This window comes from Talpa occidentalis, unplaced genomic scaffold (genome assembly GCF_014898055.3).
Source record: "Talpa occidentalis isolate TD23 unplaced genomic scaffold, MPIMG_talOcc4v2.1 talOcc4.7, whole genome shotgun sequence".
NCBI classification, from domain to species: Eukaryota; Metazoa; Chordata; class Mammalia; order Eulipotyphla; family Talpidae; genus Talpa; species Talpa occidentalis.
The window spans coordinates 71,469,554-71,486,279 of record NW_023605083.1 but is presented as its reverse complement, the minus strand read 5'-3'; the positions used below and the strand labels follow the sequence as shown (position 1 = coordinate 71,486,279).

Here is a 16,726-nt window from a genome sequence, read left to right as displayed (position 1 = left end):
ATAGAAATATCTTTATTAAGTAAAATGCAGCAAGACTATACTTACAGGACTTAAGGGCTCTAATTGTAACAATTTAAGCAGTTTCTTTGTAAAAAGGATGACAAAATAGCAAAAACTAGATATTTTTAAACCAGTTGGGAAAAAACACAAGGTCATGTACTCAGGCCACCTACCCTGGCAATAATACATTGTAAAGCCTGTATCTGCTTCTCGACCTGCTGTTATCACTCTGCCTGTAAGAAAGATAGGTTTGAGTAGACCACTCAAAACACACAACTTGGTTACCAGAACATTAATAAATAACAATCCCAGTAAAAAGTATTTGCAAAGTTGAAAAGACATTAAATTTCTAATAATAAAAGAAATGCCACAGTACAAATCAAACTACAACACAAAACAAAATGACGGTAACCTTAGTAGAAAATATTGTGTGGAAGGGCAGAAGATGCTGAGTTTTGGAGACAACGGCAGAATGACTGTCAGCAGTTGCACATTGAGAAGTAGGTGCAGGCTTTCCACAAAATGTATTGCTGTGGGGCGTGGGGTGTGCCTGGTGGCCTAGGGGTTAAGTCTGCGCACTATCATACTGTCAGTGCTGCGGCCTGAGTTTGATCCCCAGCCAGGGAGCTAACCCACATGGTGCAGCAGACCTCTCCTGTCTCGCCCATTGCTCCCCTTAGCAGTGTATTTCAGTAAATCCACCTGTTCTGCTCCCTACTCTGTCTCTGGTGAATCCTCACCCCCACCCACCTCTGACCTACACCACAGTTCTTCTATGCATAAGTAAATAAATTTAAAAAGAAAAGTCTATTACTGCCAGAGATGGGTAGCTCCAGTTCACTGCCCTGTGCTTTCTTTTTCACTGGTTTAAAAAAGCAATCCAGTTTTTACAGTTTTTGCCATTCTTTTATAAAGAAACTGCTTAAAGGGATCCACATAGAACCTTAAGTACAAAACTCAATGTTGCTGCATTCTGCAGTATACGGTTATTTTCTACATATTACAAATGTTTAAATCACACTTAACACAGAGATAAATGGGAAGTTGGCAAGCTCTCATGGGGTAATCTGGAAATTTTCTTCCTCTTCATCTTCTACTTGCTCCTTCAGTAAGTTAAACTAATAAGCTGTAAAGATGATCCTCTGCACAAAACGGCACAGAAGCTCCCTGATATGTTCACTCTTAAGGAAAACTGTCACCAATAAAAAGAAGATAAAATGATTTGCCTTAAATGTGTTCTCAAGACAGTATGGGCACAGACTGAACCAAGAGAAAGAATGTGGGTTGAAGGAGCTTTGTGGTAAAACAGCTTGTGTACATTTACATTAGGGTTCTTTGCATTTAGCTGTGGGGAATCATGAATGAGTAACTCACTTATATTATAGGCTGACATCATTCATTTATGTCATGAATGAGTTCATTCACATTATAGAAATACACTTTATAGGATTTACTTATACTTGTGATCAATTGTAGCATATACCTGGTATTTCCATGTTCTTTACAGTGAAGACACCTCTTTTATTGCCACTCCTCCAAGCTCTTAATTCTCTTTGGCGCTGATCTATATTAGTAGATTATCTGACATTATATTAATCTCACCTTTCTAAAGTTCTTTTTCTGATGCCCTCTTTTAAGCCTTTAGATCTTTTTCCTCTGTGTATAAAACTTTAACATTTATATGCCTCCCTTCCCAGTTTAGAACATAATAAGGTGGAAATATTCAATGTTTATAAAATACAATTTTGGAGCCCTTAGTCTTTTAAGTCAAATACTACTGAAGCGTCTTGGTAAAAATTCTATTACCATTAAGCATAAAAAACAACTGCTGCTGGTTGAATTTGGAAATTAATGATAAACTTACAGATCGTGATAAAGTTGACCATTAAAATTAATATCACAAAGAAATATATTCTTTCATTAAAAATAAGCAAATGGAGTTCATTTTCAGTTTTATGGAATATTGTAGGCCCTGTTGATAAGTGTTTGCGTTATTTGGCACAGCACTATCTAACTAAGCTTTTTACACTGAGGAAATTTTGCTTAGGAAGTATCCTTGGTATCCCAGCCTGGGGATGAATGAAGGCTTTCTAGTCCTTTGAATAGAGTTAGAAACATTTGCCATTTGTTGTATCTGGTAAGTGATGTGATAGGGAAGCTCCTGTGCATTATATGAAATGTTTAATGCCTTTTATCTAATTTCTGCACACTCTGATTGGTGACATTAATATTGCTGATTAAAACACTAATTAGAAATTGGGAAGATTCACGTTTTTGTAATGTTTTGAAATATTTTGGATTAAAAACAATTAAAAACAATGAATTCTAGGCCTGCTATTTAAAAATAGATTTTGTTTGTATTTGTGGTAACAAGCACCTTTGCAAACTGTTTTTTTACAAATCTTTGGGGCTTGTTTCTGTAAGTTCTTATTTGATCCCAGTTTGGTTGCCCTACCTACATTAGGTTTCTTTGCATTTAGATGTGGGGAATCATGACAAAGTGAGACAAACTTTCTTTTTTACAGGCTTTGGGGTCTTGCTTTTTGGAATTTGCTTCTTCCTCTTTTAAGATGCTTAACAAATGAAGCAGTTTGTTTTGATTTTCTTTAAACAGGTGATGATGTAAAATCTAAAGATTACATTGTTGCACTACAGCACCCTGTGACCACTGATATTAAGCATTCCATAAAAATGTTTGAACTTACATTGGATGCACTTATCTCATTTAACAAGCGGACTCTAATTCTGTTTCCAAATATTGATGCAGGTAATTGAACTTGAAAATGAAATTATGCCACCTACCTTTCCAATTTTATGTTTCCATTATGTCTTTTTTTTTTTTTTTGCCTGCCTGCCTTTCCTATCTAGTTCATCTTATTGATAGCCATTCTTTCCTGAAGTGCATTCCAATTTTCAAGGAACAGCCAATTTTGCAGTAGATCAGAGTTGTTATGCTTTTGTTAATGTAGTAGAAACTTAACAGAAAAGATATATTTTTTAAAATCATTCTAGGGCCTCCCTGGGGGTGCAGGCAGTTGAGTGCCACACTGTGAAGCTGTCCGCAGCCTCTGTGGCGTGGGTTCGATCTCGGCTGGCTAGGGAGAAACCCACATGGTGCAGCAGACCTCTCCTGTCTCGCCCACTGCTCCCCTCAGCAGTGTGTTTCGTCAGTCTGCCTGTTCTGTCTCTGGTGCTCCTCCCTGCTCTATGTGAATCCTCCCACCCTCCTGCACATTTGGCCTGTACCCCAGTTCTTATACAAATAAATAAATCTTTAAAAAAAATTTAAAAAATTAAAAAAAAAGTGAATCTGTACTCTAGTTTTATGTTTAGTCTTTTCCCTCCAGTTTACACCAAAAAGAATATGTAGTGGCCAAGAAACATAAATCTTAGAAGTTGAAAAAAATGACTCTAGGAAACTAATAATCACATTTACTGCCATATAAAATGTACTGTTGTTATTTCTTATTCTCTTAGTCATGTTAGCTATCAATGTATTTTAAAGTCATCAAGCTTATACAGTGTAAACCTGGGATCCCCAACCAGTTGACCCTCAAGCCTGACCTGGTTAATCACAGACTGGTAGATGGTACTGTAGGCTTCAGTGCTAGTGAGACCTTAGGGAGATTAATGGGGATATGAGATGTAAATGAGAAGTGCCAGAGAAGGGCTTCACATTCAGGAATTCTCAAATGTTGGTTATTATTTTAGCTGATACTACTCATTGCTAAGCTGTTAAGCTTTTTTTTTCTTTTTGGTAAAGGAGGCAGGACCCCTTCTCTGCAATGCATGATGTCACCATCTTACTCTGAAAGAATCCCTCTTAGTATCTCTTGAATAGTCTTTTCTATTAGGGGAAGCAAAGTTGAGTGTTAGTTGGAAAAAAAAGACCCCTCAATCCAGATTTCATCCAGGTAATGTATCAAATTTCAAAAATCTTAGTATTTTTTCTAATCCTTTAAATTTATACATAAATATTTATAATGTAATTGTATCTTTATCATTCAATGTTCATTGCCAGTGATACTCTATTTTTAATATACTTTTCCTGACTATATACATGTTAGAGATATTTTCCCCTGTGAAAGTAAAGGATCCAAGGAATGCGCTCCTCCTCACATGGATTTTGATAAAATATACACCAGAGGCAATAGGGAACTAGTAAGGCATCGCTATTCCCTGGTTCCCCAATGTGGCATTCTCTGAAAAACAGGATTAGTCCTTGTGGTTTAGGCTTAAAGTCAAAGAGAAGCTTTCAACTGGGCCCAAATGCAGATCTTGGAGTAGCAGCACCTCTGGCATCCCATGCACTGCAATAATATAGGTGATGACTGGCATACCCTGGCAGAAGAAAAGTGTCCAGACTTGCTCTAGAGAATTAAATCCTGAGTTTAGTACCTATCTTGTCACATAGAGTTAAAAAAACATATGCATTCCTAACTTCTGTTAAATCAGTGACTCCTGCCCACTGGTGAAGAGTGTTTGCTGCCTGCCTTCTAACTAATCAGATTAGCAGGTTTGCCTCCCTTGGTGGGCAGTAGCTGGGAAAAGGTGAGATTAATTAAAAAGTAAACATTGCCTTACTCTCATACATTTGTAACTTTTTTAAAAAATTATACATTTAGAACAAAATGTCAGCCACAATATCAGAATCTATCTGTATTCTCTCAGAGCTTAGTCCAAGAGGCAGTGTTAGCCAGTTGAACTGTTGTCACTATAAATGTGAACATAGCTGAGGGAGAGATATACTCTGACCAGCTTGCTGTGTGGAGTTTGAGACCTTTCCATTTAGGACTCACTGCTTAAGAGACAAAGACTGTTGGCCTGTCTTGAGCCTCTTAATTGTTGTTTAAGGTAAAGGCATTTATTATTAGGACATGACTAAAAGGCATTTTCTTTGTTCAGTCCTGTTTGAAAAGTCCCAACTGCTGCTCTTTAATGTTCCTAGAGAAGTTGAAGCAGAGAGCTGATCAGATGATTTTAGGTGTTCACCATTTATGAAAAAAATCAGTAATTAAAAGTACTGTTTCCCTAGTATCTGGTATGAGTATTTACAGGGAGATTGAGGGGGACTACACTTACGTGAAAATGGTTTATCTCGAAACTTTTAACAGTTGACTCTTCTTTTTCACAGGGAGCAAAGAGATGGTTCGAGTGATGCGGAAAAAGGGCATTGAGCATCATCCCAATTTTCGTGCAGTTAAGCATGTTCCATTTGACCAGTTTATACAGTTGGTTGCCCATGCTGGTTGTATGATTGGGAATAGCAGCTGTGGGGTACGCGAGGTTGGAGCTTTTGGAACACCTGTGATCAACCTAGGAACACGTCAGATTGGAAGAGAAACAGGTGTTTACTTTTGCATATATTTCAATTAACCAGGCTTGATAAATAAGTATGCATTATTAGATGGTATGATGTATGCACTGACTGGTATATATTTTTATAAACAAGTGAGTTAATCATGACTGTAGCCTAAAGTCTATAATTCACACACAGTGATTAACCAAAAATTGTAGGGTTCTACTTATATTTTTATTGTCTTTGTAATATCAGAGCTAAGATTTTATTATAATTATTATAAGATTTATTTTAATTATGGCCTTTGATGGCTGTGTTTAGGTGAGAATGTGGCTGAACATGTAATAAGTACATAAATGCTGGTCTTTCATTTTCTAGACCCAGTAAAGAGTCTCTTTTTTCAGTACTTTAGGGCATAGCAATAAGCAAGAATCTCCCTTAAATAACTTAAGCAGAGGTAGAATTATTAGTAATGAATTTGCTGACTGAGCTAGATCGTGTTATTAGCTTAGCCCAAGTCTAACACAGTAACATACAGATAGATTTCTGTAGTTAATGGAAAGTGCATGTAGGTGATGAAAAACAAAAAGTCATATCAGAATCCAGGATATCAGGTCTCAGTTCTTCATAATTGCCACCATACCTTTCTTTAGACCTTCTTACTCTTTCATTCACAATGTATTACTTTACTCCCTTCTTCACAGAGAAAATAGAAGTCATCAAATGAAATCTTTCAAGTTCAGTGATTTGTTTTAAAAATTCTTAATAAGCACTCACTCTGTGCTTGCATAGGGATTTGATGGTAAACTAGAGTAACAAGGGCTGAGCTTTCATGTAACTTTCTCTATTCTCGTGGGAGGGATGACCAATAATAGAAAAGAAAAAGCCCAGGATGTCTGTGTGCTGTGTAGACTACAACACAGGGCAGTGTGATGGACAATATTACATTGGATAAAAGAATGCCTCTTTTAAGAGTTGACATTTAACCTGAGATCTGAATGACAAGGAATTACCTATGTGAGGATCAGGGAAGAGCACCGGGAACAGCCAATGTGAAGACCAAAAGATAGGAACAAACTTGATCTAGGTGAGAAACAGGAGGACTGACTAATGTAGGTCTAGAGTAATGGGCAAGAGGAAACGTGATACAAAATGGTGTTAGAGAAGGACAGCTGTTTATATCTGGAATCTTCTCTAAGTAATACTTCGACGAGACGCCATTTAAGAGAGATGACACAGACTTGCATTGGGAAAGGTCACTCTGGCTGCTACATGGAGAATGGAGTGTGGTGGGGCAGGGGTGGAAGCAGGGACTAAGTAAGAGGTTCTTTCAGTTTATATGAGATGTAGTGGCTTAAACCATGTAGTAGTATTAAGAGATAGAGAAAAGTTAGAATTGGGGTTTGTTATAATACTTGCTGATGCTTATATGTGAGTAGTGAAAGGAATCAACATAATTCTTAGATTTTTGGATTGAGCAGTGAGGGCACACTTTGCCTACAGGGAGGATGCTGAAGGAGAAGCAGATTTAGGAGGGAATGGAATTAAGAGTTCTTTAATGGTCATGTTAAGTTTGAGATGCCTGATAGTATCAAAGTGGAGACAGCAGGTATGCAGCTAGATAGTTTCAGGGCAAGTTTGAGTTGGAAATAGAAATTTGAGAGTCGTTTGGCATATAGATGGTGTTTAGTTAGGGTACCAGTTTGGCTGCTGTAACAGAGACCCAAAATAATAGTACCTTACATGCGTTAGATTATCTTGGTTTCTCACTAATTTCCAGCTATTGCTGTTAAGCCCATATTTTAGCCACTAGGAAGGAGGAAGGGGAAAGATGCCCTTCCCTTTAAAAGCACAGTAAGTGAAATGTATAAAAAAATTAAACCACCATTAAACTAGCATTAAGATTCATTATATTTAGGCAGTATTGCTCAGCATATAAAATCAAGTTCATTAAGTTCAATAAAAAAATAAATAAAAGCACAATTGGGAAGTTCAAATATTCTCACATCCTATCAGAATTTGGTCACAGAGTTAGGTTTAGCTGCAAAGGAAACTGAAAAACATAGTCTTTAGTTGAGTGATCAGATGCCCAGGTAAAAATTCTGTTACCAGTAGAGAAAGGGTATTGAGAAGAATGGTACTCTCTGCAATAGATGTTTCTTTTTTAAAGGAACTAAATATTTCCCTGAGAGAACATGTAAATAGGGAAAGTGGAACCCATGACCAACTTCAAAAGCCCTTCAGCATTTACAGTTCTGGTGAGGATGGAAGGGCTGTCAAGGACTAAAAAGGTACTGCCAGTGAGGTAGGAGGAAAACCAGGAATGTGGTATCATAAAAGCCCAGAAAAGAAATGTTTTAACGAGATGGTGTTTAAGACTGCTGAGTTCAAACAAGATGTGAACAGAGAACTGAACACTGGGGATTGGCGACATGGTCTTTGTCAAAAGCAGTTTCTGTACTTTCTGCCATACGCTTATAAACATGTGCCTGTCCATCCTTTCCTTCTTTACATTGGAGGGGGTGGGCTCTCTCCTGCCTGTCTACTGCTCAGCTTTCTACTTGTATTCTAAATTCCCACCCCTCCTGTCTTTTCAGAGATCCGTCAGTCATCCTTTCTTTTCCCTGTATCTTTAGCCTCCTTGTCATTTAAACACGCCTATGTCTCTCTCATAATCTGAAAAACAAAGAACAACCCCTTCCTTGGCCCCTCTCTGCATTTTTCCTCTTAGCCAATTCAGTTGGAAAAAACCCAATCATTTGCACTTTATTTACTCCCTCATATTGGGCAGAAAATGTGTGGAGAAAAAGTGACTGCCTGGCTAAATGACTAACTGACCAGCTTGGCCTGCTGAGTAGACCGAACAAGCTGGCTGAGAGGATGGAAGGCAGGGAAGATTGAAAAAGTGCACATGCTAGATAACTAGATAAGTGGTAATTTGATGCTAATCTTTTTGTGTATTTCAAAGCACAAAACTTGATTTGAAATACTAGTGGATAGGGAAATCTTGTTGAAAGTGCTTTAAAAGGTATAAAATAGAAAAAATGATCTCTTTAGAAGAAGTATTTGAAGTCTTAAGGGTTTCAGGGCTAATTATGAGTACAAGACACTGCAAATGTCTTTTTCTTTGGTTAGTCCTACTTACCATTGTAATATGTTACTGCATTTACTTAGGGGAGAATGTTCTTCATGTTCGGGATGCTGATACTAAAGACAAAATATTGCAAGCACTACAACTTCAGTTTGGTAAACAATATCCTTGGTGAGTGTATGCCCTATATATATATATATATATATATATATATTTTTTTTTTTTTTAAGATTTTATTTATTTATACAAGAACCAGGTACAGGCCAGATGCGTGGGAGGGTAAGAGGATTCACCAGAGCCAGAGCGGGGAACAGAACAGGCAGACTGACAGTGCTCTGCTGAGGGGAGCAGAGGGCACGACAGGAGGGGTCGGGCACGACAGGAGTGGTCTGCCGCGCCATGTGGGACCCTCGCCTGCCGGCCGGGATTGAACCAGCACTGCAGAGGCTGCGGACAGCTTCATAGCGCAGCACTCAACCTCCTGCACCACCAGGGGAGGCCCTGCCCTGTATATATTTTAAGCAATTTAAAAGGGGAGTTGCCTCAGGTCCCATTTTCAAACTCTGATCACTGTATAATCATCCGTAACATCTACATCCCTATGAGTCCCGGGCTGCCAGTGACAGAGAGCTTGCTAATGCCATACCCCCTATTATTAAGGGTTCTAGTGGAGAGTAACTTTATTTATCTCAGTTAATTAATTAATATAGTACTTTTGCTAGGAAATACTTCTTTAGTCTACTTTGAATTTCTCTAAGTATTAGAAAATGATGTAACTAATTTTCTTTAAAAATAGTCTGGTTCAGTATTTTAATTAGACTCCCCTCCTTTCTATTTCAAATTAATTAGCTTTTCCTGCGGTTGAATGTTTTTTCCTGAAAATAACCATCCCTCCCACCCCCCATGAACATAAAGATAAAAACTAAAAAATGCAAAAACAAAACAAAAATTTTCACTACCCTAAGTATGATATTTCTGAAATTGGCTTAACCAAATTTTTTTTTGGATGACAAAGGCATTTTGTTAATGGTAGCTCAGCTGGAAATAGTTGTATATCTATCAACAATGGAATTAGACATTATATGGTAATATAAAGGGGCTTAGTTACTATTTTGCTAAAGAGCTCCAGATGTTGTTATTTTAAAAGGAATAAGCACAAACCTTATTACCTGAAGTCTCAGATATATTAATATCAAATCCTCAATCATTTAATATGTGTGGGAGAAACAATTAATTTAATAGACTTTTTGGATATTGCAGTTCAAAGATATATGGGGATGGAAATGCTGTTCCAAGAATTTTGAAATTTCTCAAATCTATTGATCTTCAAGAGCCATTACAAAAGAAATTCTGCTTTCCTCCTGTGAAGGATAACATTTCTCAAGATATTGACCACATTCTTGAAACTTTGAGTGCCTTGGCTGTTGATCTCGGCGGGACGAACCTCCGAGTTGCAATAGTTAGCATGAAGGTAAAATAACTCCTAAAAGTTTTAACTTTATATTCCATATGAGTAACTTATTTTTAAAAGTATAGTTGAAAGTTAAGTCTAGAAACATGCACAGGAGCTTGTAATTATTTATCCACGGTAGTGACTTTTGGATTCATTACACTGCTTCACTATTTTGCTGTTAACATTTCAGAGAAGTAAAATTTTCAGAGTTCAAGACAGTAGACTTGGGAGACCACTTAGGCACCAGAGAGGGCATCCCAGGAGACCTGAAATTCTATACTTGGAAACAGCCTGGAGAATTAGAGTATGTCCATTAGTTCCATGACTAGGAGAAGAGCCTGCAAATGGTGAGAATAATTGCATCTCCTCTAGAAAATGATTTACATTGAATAAAGCAAATCCTCAATCTCTTACCTAAAACATCACCACAGTGTTGAGAGAGTTTAAGAGAGCCTTCATGAAAAAACTAAGTTGTACATGTGAGAATTATCCCTAATAACTTAACAAGGAAGAATAAGCCTACCAGGAAAATCTTCATTTGAAGTATTGTAAATTAATTATGAAGTTTCAGCAGTCCATGAGAATTAGCAAGGATTTTAAACACAACATTGTCTAGGTCAACTAAACCAAAGCAAATCAAAACATAATTTTTTCAAGAGAAGCCAAAAGACCGCCTTTATGAATACTACTTAAAAAGCATTAATAGAAAAATATTTTCTTAACATGAAGATGACCTATATCAATGGCCAACACCCTGTGTAAGTGGTAAGATTCTAGAAGCATTGTTATTAAAAGAAAGAGGAAAAGAAGGATGTTTTCTGCAACATTGTTTAACATAAGTTTTAAGGGATTGAAGCAAGAATAAAACAGCAAAAATGTAGACAGAATAAAACAAAAAATATTATCTGTAGATAATATGAATAAACTAACAAACTTGTAAAATTAATAAGAGAAATGAGTAAAATGATTGGATGATAAATATCGAAAACTTTCTAGTTATATGAAATTGTCACCAAAGATTTGCATTTTTTCTAGGTGAGTGTCAACTGTGACTGCACATTAGCATTACCTAGAAGCTTTAAAAAATTTACAGTTGTCTAGGCTCTAACCCCAGGCTAATTCTCTGGCATCAGTATTTGTTCAAAGCTATCCAGGTAGTTCTGATGTACAGAAGCACAACTTGAAGTTTATATTTAATGACAATCATTAGTGACAGCTTTAACCCTTGCCAGTGGAGAAAACTTCATTAATTACAAAATAATGGAAAATAAGATCCTATTCAGAACTATAATAAAGACGTCTAAAAGTAACCTAAACCAAAAAACTATGTGATCTACATAAAGTTGTAAAACTCTACTGTAAAATATAAAGACTTGGAAAATATAGTGGATGGGAATACTGAGTGTTTATCAAATGTTAGAGTTGTGCTTAACGTAATTCTAGGTAACATTTCAATGGGATTTTTTAAAGTTTACCATCACTCTGAAATTTACTTAAAATAATGATTATTAGCCTGAGGTCATACCATTATTGGCTTCAGTTAGAGGGGATGAGTAAAACTTCACTAGGATATATATTTAGTTGCCTTGGTAGTTAAGCAAGACCATTCTGTCACATTTTAAAGAGTAAAATGTAGTATTTTAATGAACTGGATTCAGATTACACTTGAGGGGCCGTCTGGTTGGCTGTGGAGTTGTTCCTTGCTTCAATAGCCATGTCCCAGGGATTTACTTGGACTTACCCCATAGCTGGCCCAAGCCAGACTGTAGCCCCCTTTCTAAGCAGTCATCTAAATCTAGGGCAGTGTCTTATTTATCATGAAAAAGGTCAAAAGATTCCCCATGTGCTCCTTAACTAATACCAGTGTGACAGATCTTGTTGTTGTTTTTTTTCTTTTAGGGTGAAATAGTTAAGAAGTATACTCAGTTCAATCCTAAAACCTATGAAGAAAGGATTAATTTGATCCTGCAGATGTGTGTCGAAGCTGCAGCAGAAGCTGTAAAATTGAATTGCAGAATTTTGGGTGTAGGTGAGATTGTAAATTACATTATCCAAGAAATGGTATTTTTAATGTTTGCTGAGTTCCAGTGCATGACTAAACACCAGGTCACCATCTTGTATAAAGATGGCTCCAGTTCCTGTCTCTAGGCCCCAAGAATAGGGAGTTCCTGGGATACCAAGTGAGCATTATGTAAAAACCATTGATGTTATAAATCTGTGGCGATGTACAGATTTAATTCAGAACTGCCTGACATTTCCTTGCAGTCCTTGGTGCAATGTTTGTCTTTGGAGAACTTGGATGAATTGATTTGTGTTCTCAGTCTAGAAAGTTGGCACATTTTGCTAAGACTACTCTTTGATTATATTTTTCCTTGTGTTTATGGTGGAGCTCAGGCATTTCCACTGGTGGCCGTGTGAATCCTCGAGAAGGAATTGTGTTACATTCAACCAAACTGATTCAAGAATGGAACTCTGTAGACCTTAGAACTCCCCTATCTGACAATTTGCATCTCCCTGTGTGGGTAGACAATGATGGCAACTGTGCTGCCCTGGCAGAAAGGAAATTTGGCCAAGGAAAGGGTCTGGAAAACTTTGTGACACTGATCACAGGCACAGGTAAGAGGAATAAGACAAGCTTGCTCGGGAGCTCAGCTCTGTTGGGGCACACCCTCAGCACTCTTTCAGGCACTTCAGAGCTCTGCCTGTTCCTTCACTCCCTGCCTGAGTGGTGCCTGAAGAGGAGCCACACCTGGGCACTTTGGGCCTGCTCAGGTCTTTTCTGAGCACACGCTCTGCCTTAGGCACATGCGTGGCCACCTAAATCCATAGGAGTGTGTCAGAATTACTCTCCTAGACTTCTCATTCCCCAGCTTTCCCTCTTTTTGGCTAGTCTGTTGTTTTCCCCAAGGCAACAGATACCTGTATTTTTGACCTTTAAATGTCTTTGACAAATGCCCTCTAGCTGCACGGGAACGTTCTGAGATAGGTGAGATAGGGGTGAGTCCTCTGAGATGGCTAGGACCTGGCAGTTCAGAACAACCACGGTTCTTTGACAGTAAGGTTTGTCCTGTTCAGTCCAGTACTATCAACTGTATGGGGAAAGTGGGCTGCTGTTCAAGGTTACTGGCAAGCTGGGGTATGGGTGGTAAGACCAGCAAATGCCAAAAAGCTGTTAAGATTCAGCTGTTTTTTCTTGATTAAACAGTTTGATTGTTGTAAACTTGTGGTTTCCAAAGTTCAAAAAAAGTTGAACCTTTTTGCCAATTTATTCATTGTTTCAGTGAAGGGGTGGACTTTTGGAGTTCCTACTCTGCAGTTTTTTGCTTATGTCCCAATTTGCTTTTCAAATAAGGGAAAATACTCAACTAGTAAGTGGTCAAGCCAGCACTGATCCCAGATATATCTAACTTCATAATGCACATGATTTGAACTGTGCATTTATTTATACCACCTCACGTTTAAGATCAACACTGCTTCTTAATCTTCACACACAGTTTTAGCAAGCTTGTATATAATTTTCTAGCTCACTTCTATAACTTGCTTAGCTCCAATGGGGGTTGAGAAGTAATTGCCATAAGAAGCATGACAACTCTACAAAAGGATAGCCTTCTAAGGCAAAATGCCCTTTATTAGTAACTTCTAAACTCCGTAGTAAGAGCCAGCCATTGATGTTCGTAATTACTGAATCTTGGTTAAAATCAGAGTGAGCTAAGCAGATGTGTCTGTCTGTGGTGAATCCTCTCACTCCCCCCCTCCCCTGCACATCTGGCCTGTACCCCAGTTCTTGAATGCATGAATAAATAAATCTTTAAAAAAAAAAAAAATATATATATATATATATATATATCTTCATCCGAGATGATTCCAAATAGTTTTAGTACTTAGTAAGTTTTCATTATCTAGAAAAGTAGGCATTATATGAACTTTAGATTCTAAAGCTTTGTTGAACAGATGCCATATCACAGTTTTCTATGCTGGATGTAGAACCCTCTTGATGATTGATGTCTCTCACTATAGGAATTGGCGGTGGGATCATCCATCAGCACGAACTGATCCATGGAAGCTCCTTCTGTGCGGCAGAACTTGGCCACCTTGTTGTGTCCCTGGATGGGCCTGATTGTTCCTGTGGAAGCCATGGCTGTATTGAAGCCTATGCCTCTGGAATGGCCTTGCAGAGAGAAGCAAAAAAACTACATGATGGTTAGTTTCTTTTTCCTGAGGAATTAAATAGCCAAATGGTGGTCAAGTACAAGTACCAAAGACAGCTGAACACTGAAGCTAGAACTTTTAACCTTTTAACTTCCTGGAGGAAAAGTGGGCCTCCCTCACATGGAAGCAGTGAACTGTCCTTGGTCCAATATCTCCTTCCTCTGCCCTCTCCACACAGGGAAAGGAGCCATAGGTGCTGTCCTGGGGTGTGTGAGTTAGAGGGTAAACAGAATTAGCGGGGCATGCTTGGATGAGCAAGGGAGCACTCTGAAGCATGGGGAACACTGGTGTTGGTGCATAAAAGGCATGGCCGGATGTAGCATAACAGGAGGTAAATCGGAACCAGCAATTAAATGGAGAAATCGTTGAAAAAATTGGAAGTCATGATCAGATTTGAATCTCAGATTCTTCACTAAGTTTTTAACTTCATTTTCTGGAAGGGGATGGAAGATGGAGCATAGCTTTAAGTGAGACAACTCAAGGGTGACGACCAGTTTTCTAGATGGACAGCTTAAGGTGGGAAATAGAAGAGGAGGCACAGGTTTTAGTGGAAGATGATGATTGGGAGGCTGTGGGACCTCCAAGTGGAAATGTGGAGGAGGCAGCTGGCAACCAGGGACTGATGCTCAGGAGAGTTGTCAGGGCTAGAGGCAGGGATTTGGGCATCAAAAGTTTTGAGGTGGTAATGCACCTATGAATGAGGCCCAGAATTAGGCAAAGATCGAGGATGGAATTCTGGAAAACACATCAACATTGGAAATTCAGGGAGAACCAGGCAAAGGGAAGGTCACAGAGCCAAAAGGGGAAGTGTTTCAAGGAGGGAAGTCAATAGTATGAAATGCTGCTTATGGGGAAGATAAAATTAGGAAAGTTCTTCAGCTTGGGCCATTACAGCATCATCTGAAGTCCTAAAAATGGTGCTTGTTTTTATCACTCCCTTAGAAGGTTGTTCAAACATATTTTCCTAATTATTCCATCCTATGAAACTTCAATGCCACAGATAAATTCTCTGTTAGTATACCATCTGTATAAAAAGATTAAGATGGTTTTTCCTGCCCCCAACAAGCAACCCTCGGGAACAAATGGGTGTCCCAAGAATGAAGTTCAGTCAAACAATTGGAACAGAAGCCTCATAATACTGAGCAAGAGGGAAGAAATGCTTTAAGGACATGGAATTTGTGAGCACGACCAGTGGTAAGGAGACAGTGAGACTGGAAGGGAAGCTTCAGAATAAAGGTGAGAAAGCGTGGTCAGGTCCTAGCAAGGCCCCTGGAGAGGCAAGAAGAGGTGATCTGAAAGCCCAGCAGGTTAGAGCACCATGCAAGGGAAAGGAGAAACAAAGGTGTGCAAACGCATACATGTTTGCAGGTAAGGATAGTCCATGGTAGTGTCCTTTAAGATACCAGCAATATGGAAAACTGCTTGGTAGTAAGAGTGGAAGTAGGGTTGAGGAGATGAAGAAGAGCAATGAATTAGAAGAATGGGGGAAGAGTGGACCAGGGCAGCTGTCAGGGCTCCAGAAAAAGAGGAGACCAGTTGGTGCCTAAGTAGCAGTCTGCGTGGCTGGGGATTTTTCTCCCATCATACCCAAGTATAATAGCAGGTGAAGAGGCAGATCAATCTGGGTTGGTGACTGGTAGAAAGACAAGAAATATAGATAACAAGAGAAATACCTACTGTTTAGGATTTCCTTGAACCAGCACTTAAGTACTTTATGTCTGTTATCTCAATTTGAAGATTATCTTGCCAGGGCAGGTATTAACCCACAAAATAATCCTTCTGCGGTAGCTTTTATTGCCCCATTCTTGTAGAGGAGACATCAGAGGTGATGTGTATGGACAGGACTGGGCGGCTAGTAGTGGCAGAGCCAGCAGCAGAGTCCAGGTCAGCAGCTGCCCCTTAGGGCTGTGTATTTCCTCCCGGGCTGTGAGGCATGAGTAAGCAAGCAGCACTGCACCTCGGACAGAAAGCACCTCAAGGACTCTGTTCATGTGGAAAAAAAGAAGTGAAAGAGCTAGAGGGGAAGAAGGCTCTGGTCAGAGTTGGGGATTTGCTAGTGGGTGGGAAGTATTAGGTGACTTATAGCAGCCAAGGCCTCTGAGGATGTATGTGAGTATCTGAATGAGAAGCAGCTTTGCAAATGTGAAAAGAAAATGTTCTCACTTGGGGTCTAGCTGCCCACAGGCACGATTGAAAGTTTGGCCTCCCTATAGGGCTGCCACAGCTCATTAATGACTGCTTCTCCTTCCTCTGCTCAAACAGAAGACCTGCTCTTGGTGGAAGGGATGTCAGTGCCAAAAGATGAAGCCGTGGGTGCCCTCCATCTTATCCAAGCGGCAAAACTCGGCAATGTGAAGGCCCAGAGCATCTTGAGAACAGGTGAGTGTGTGGCTCCCAGCAGCTCAGCCACATGGGCTGGGCTCCTAGTTACCTCGCTTCCCTCGGGACCAGTGCTCGGGAATGTCTGTTCAGAAGTATTTTTCCTGCTCATTGCAAGATAAAGGCAATTTCATTCAAGGTGTTCAGCAGCACTGCCTTTTATCAGGTTTTCAACTATGAAAAAAAACCATTGGCTCTTCTTATAGAAAATTTAGAGAACTATAGGAAAGCAAAAGTATCACTTTGAGTTTTACCTTTCAGAGATCTGGCACTTAACATTTCCTTCCAGTCTGCT

At 39.0% G+C, this 16,726-nt stretch overlaps 1 protein-coding gene across 9 annotated transcripts in view; it reads left to right on the top strand.

The window, feature by feature from the left end:
- GNE (glucosamine (UDP-N-acetyl)-2-epimerase/N-acetylmannosamine kinase) overlaps positions 1 to 16,726 on the top strand; it is a 54,982-nt gene that overhangs the window by 35,610 nt on the left and 2,646 nt on the right. For all 9 annotated transcript variants that reach the window (XM_037495088.2, XM_037495085.2, XM_054689477.1 and 6 more), the window contains 8 exons: positions 2,615 to 2,767; positions 5,135 to 5,347; positions 8,474 to 8,561; positions 9,651 to 9,861; positions 11,743 to 11,872; positions 12,238 to 12,459; positions 13,861 to 14,043; positions 16,315 to 16,431. In XM_037495088.2, coding sequence (XP_037350985.1) covers positions 2,615 to 2,767; positions 5,135 to 5,347; positions 8,474 to 8,561; positions 9,651 to 9,861; positions 11,743 to 11,872; positions 12,238 to 12,459; positions 13,861 to 14,043; positions 16,315 to 16,431 — 1,317 coding nt within the window. The remainder of the gene's footprint in view (positions 1 to 2,614; positions 2,768 to 5,134; positions 5,348 to 8,473; positions 8,562 to 9,650; positions 9,862 to 11,742; positions 11,873 to 12,237; positions 12,460 to 13,860; positions 14,044 to 16,314; positions 16,432 to 16,726) is intronic.